Source organism: Arachis duranensis, chromosome 1 (assembly GCF_000817695.3).
Source record: "Arachis duranensis cultivar V14167 chromosome 1, aradu.V14167.gnm2.J7QH, whole genome shotgun sequence".
In the NCBI taxonomy this organism is placed as follows: domain Eukaryota; kingdom Viridiplantae; phylum Streptophyta; class Magnoliopsida; order Fabales; family Fabaceae; genus Arachis; species Arachis duranensis.
The window spans coordinates 2,564,646-2,568,872 of NC_029772.3; the positions used below are offsets into that span (position 1 = coordinate 2,564,646).

General features: G+C 31.4%; 1 protein-coding gene across 1 annotated transcript in view; it reads right to left on the minus strand.

Moving 5' to 3' along the window:
• Nucleotides 1-205: 205 nt before the first annotated feature.
• LOC127745695 (uncharacterized) overlaps nt 206-4,227 on the minus strand; it is a 4,751-nt gene continuing 729 nt past the window's right edge. The window contains exons 2-4 of the mRNA XM_052259019.1: nt 3,996-4,226; nt 2,214-2,663; nt 206-544 (exon numbers count right to left, since the gene is read on the minus strand). Of these exons, the coding sequence (XP_052114979.1) occupies nt 206-544; nt 2,214-2,663; nt 3,996-4,226 (1,020 nt within the window). The remainder of the gene's footprint in view (nt 545-2,213; nt 2,664-3,995; nt 4,227) is intronic.

Below are 4,227 nucleotides of genomic sequence, written 5' to 3' on the forward strand. Positions count from 1 at the left end.
AAAAAAAGAATATACATTTTATAAATAAAGATATCATTTTAACATTTTTTAAAAGAGGGGAGTGGAATTTGTTCGAAATTTAAACATTAAATTTTATACTACTCCTAACAATATGTAATAGTTAATAATCTATGTACTGAATTATTATAACAATATGCAAATTAAACTGTTGTAAAAAGGGGCAGTGCAATATATAGCAAAGAGATTAAGAGAACATACCAAGGGCTTGTGTCTTTTGATATGAAATAGTGCTGTAAGCATAAGACGGGATTAACTTGGTAGAATTAATGTCATCTTCTTCGTCACCACCATCATCAGTATCTGATGAATCTCCATCCGTACCAACGTGAGGGAAGATTCTCTCTGTGGAATTCTCAGCCGCTGCCACTAGTCCATCACCGGCGCCTGCTCCGTCGAACGAATCCAACGTCGCACAAACATGCCACTTGGCAGCCAGCCCTGTGATCGCCTGTGCTCTATGTGTGATCTTTGTCGCACTACGTAACAATATGCACAATGCAGAAAGAAGTGTAACGGAACACAACTGCGCCATTAAAATAAAAAAAATGTAATACTAATTTATTATCTAAATATTAGGGATAATAAACATCTCATGTCAAAAGTTTAAGTTGATTTTAGAGTTCATCAAAGATCAAACTCTTGATCATTCGGATTTAAAACTCTCATATCATGTCAGCTGATGGAAAAAAGTAACACTAATGATTATATTTTTAATATTGAATCGGACATTCCTAAACTTCCAGTGTACACATTATACAAATATTTCGTTGGCTCTCTATACTTCCTCTACGAAAAATAATAAATCTACCTAAAAAGAAAATATCATAAAATATTTTACCCCTGTTTATTTTAGTGTTGTCATCATTTGTTATTTTTCCCAGTTTTGTAATGGACAATCATGAAGAACAAGATCTAGCACTACGAATAAAAGGAACATGGAGGCAACACAATTGCACAAAATAACGGACACGTCTTCATTTAAATAAAATTATTATGATCTCGATCACGAACACTTATTCTTATATATAGAATAATTTATAATTCAAATGAAATCAATGTTATATACTATGTAGTATGTACAGCTAATAATCGGGGTCCACAAGTGCGCATCCTTAAGATTATTCATCAAATAATTCAATTAAGATAGTAAACCAAATCTTGTTTGAAAAATGATAATAGGAATTAAGATAAAATTGAAAGGGAATGATGGACGTCTGGACGAGGAAGATTAAAAAGTAGAGGAAGAAACCAAACTATATTCATCTTTGGTGGTTATTTAATTTAAAGAATTCTGCTTTTTTTAATTTGTCTTACACTACTCATTAAACAAAAGGCATACCGTAAAAGTTTGGAAATAACTTTGATTACCTAATCAACAATATTAAATTGAAACCAGAAATTTTCTCCTATAGATATAACCCACGGTTGAAGTTTACGTTAGCTGTGAGATGTACAAATAATCAAATTTGTTCAACCACTATCCATTAGTTTACCACTCTTTTCAATATAATTTTACTGATAAACTATAAAAAAATACATTCGAAAATATTTTTAAATTAATTAAAAATATGGCAAAAATATACTCATATGAACTAAAATGTCTTAGGTAATGAAAATTCAGAGGACATTTTTATCATATTTAAAAATATTTTTATCGATAATAAAAATTAAAGACATTTTTGTCTACACTAAAATATTTTTTGGTGGTAATTTTACGATTTTACCAAAAGATATTCCTAGGTGCATATTTTGGTATAAAAGAGACCAGAATCAAATTCACAACTAATTTGCTGATGGGAAAAAAAATTTTAGTTACAAATTATTATATAATAATTTAGTTAAATATATTAAATTATTTAATAATTTTTAACTATCACTTTTAGATAAAAATAATTACATGTAATTCTTTATCTATCATTCTAAATTTGTAACTTGTAAATTGTTTTTAAAATTTAATTTTAATTCACTAATAGCATTAAACATTTTACATACGTGTTTATTTAAATTTATTTTTTTAGATGAATCAACTTATAAGATAGTTATTTTTAATAATTATTACATAATTAGACGCAGATATAAAACTATTTATCAAAAATTAAATTCTTGTTTTCGAGCTTAAAAATTAATTTATTCATAAATAAATAAAACTGAAAGAGTAAGAAAAGGGGTAACAAACAAAAGTGCATACATACCGCAAGCTCCCCGGCTTTGTAGATATTGACTTGATTTCTGGCTTTGGTAGTGACAAGAAGACACATGAGCTGGCTTCCAGTGACCAATACGATAGCGAGTATAATGAACGCGCGGTACCTGTGGCTGATGATTCGCAGGTGCCTCCTGATCCTCAAGTGCTCCAAGAGCACAGTAGCCACGTCCGAGTCCACGTGGAACACCGTGGCAAAGTCCTTCAGCCGTAGGATCTGGAGATAGCAGATCAGACGGAACAGAATGCACACGAGAAATATTACGGTGGTTCGGTACAGCCAGGAACAGAGTTCTAATATGCACAACACTGTACCGGTGACGTACACGCTACCAAAGAAGGGTATCTGTGACGATGCTGATGCGTACCACCATATTTTGTATGCACTCTCCGCAGCGAAGCACGGCACAACAAATACCGATATGATCTTCAGTGACCTCTGTGTTTGTTAACACAAATTTAAGAAAATTAGTTAATTTTAATTTAAATATGAGGTAAAAATAAGAAAAATATTACTCACTTAAAATTTCTCCTAATTCTCCTATCATACACACACATATAGTGTTTTTATAATTAGTGCTAGAGAATATGTACGTAATTCATCAGAATAATGTTTATTTAAATTATTAGAGAACATATGCTTAGTTCTTCATAGCATGTTTCTAGTTTGAATAAATGAACAGTAAGAACCACTATGGATTATTCTCTTGAATTTTTGATAATGATGAGGACATCTGTATCTTCTCCAGTAAATGCGGTGATCAATATTTCAAACAAAATATTATTTGTACGTTAAAACTAATCACTAAAATTAATCGTAAAAAAGGATTGTATGTAATAATACGTCCTTTAAAATTGTTCATAATTGTTCATTTATACATTTATATTTAAAATATATTTATAAATGATTATTTATAAAATAAAGAAAAATATAAACATTTTTAAAATATGCATTAAATATATTTTTTATAAAAATTTAACATTTTTCACCAAATTTATAGTCTCCATAGGTGTTTTCCTTTGTGTTGTTTATTTTTCCCGGAGGTTTCATCATCTAATACTTAAATGACAAAGTGAGAGTCTTTAAAGCGTGCTCTTACTCATTATAACAACTAAAAAGTTGACAAATATGCAACATTCTACAAAAACAAATGATTATACTACTACAAAGTCAAAACAAGATACAGAGAATTACGGATTAAGGTTTCTACTCTGAGCTATCTCAATCTTTTTCAATCGCTTTAGAAATTTCCAGCTGTTTCCTTTTGTAATACAGTAGTAATCTAGCTAATATTCTTTCAAACTTAAGTTAAATTAAACTAAAGCTATGGTTTTCTTCACTTCATCATATCTCCGTCTAAGTTAAACCTTTACCAATATTATTGACGATAAAAAATACACAAAAAGATTTACGAAATTGCATTACTACTAACTATAAATGGGGGTCTGCCTTTCTAGATGGTTCTCTGACTTTAGCAACATTACAGCGCAAAAGTAGCAAGAATCTCACGCTAAGAAATGTTAAAAATAGCACTCGTGTTAGAGAAGTTATTTTTAGGTGCTCTCAGAGTAGAAGAGTCTTAACTGCAACTATCTTCTAATTGGATTAATGTCTAAACAGACATAAACACGCTAATTAGAGAAAGAAAATGAATGAATGAATGAAAAAAAGACAGATCAATTTGAAACGGATGAAAAATGCTCTGTTTTATTGTGTTGAGCTCTTTTTAAAAAAAAATGCAATGTAAAAGAGAGAGGGAGAGAGACATACGTTGAGTTCGAACATGTAGTTATTCCTAACGGTTTCGCTCTCATCGCGGAGCTTATCAAAGAAAAGGAACCTTCTGAGTCCGTACTGTTTAACGAACCCGGTGAGGCAGAGGAACGAAACTGCCGCCATGCCGCTCAGTGACACCTGCACGACGCTGTCGTAAGGGCGGGAGTGGTGGGAGTCACAGGAAGGGCAGGACAGGAGGAAGTGTGACACGGCGGGTACGGCCACC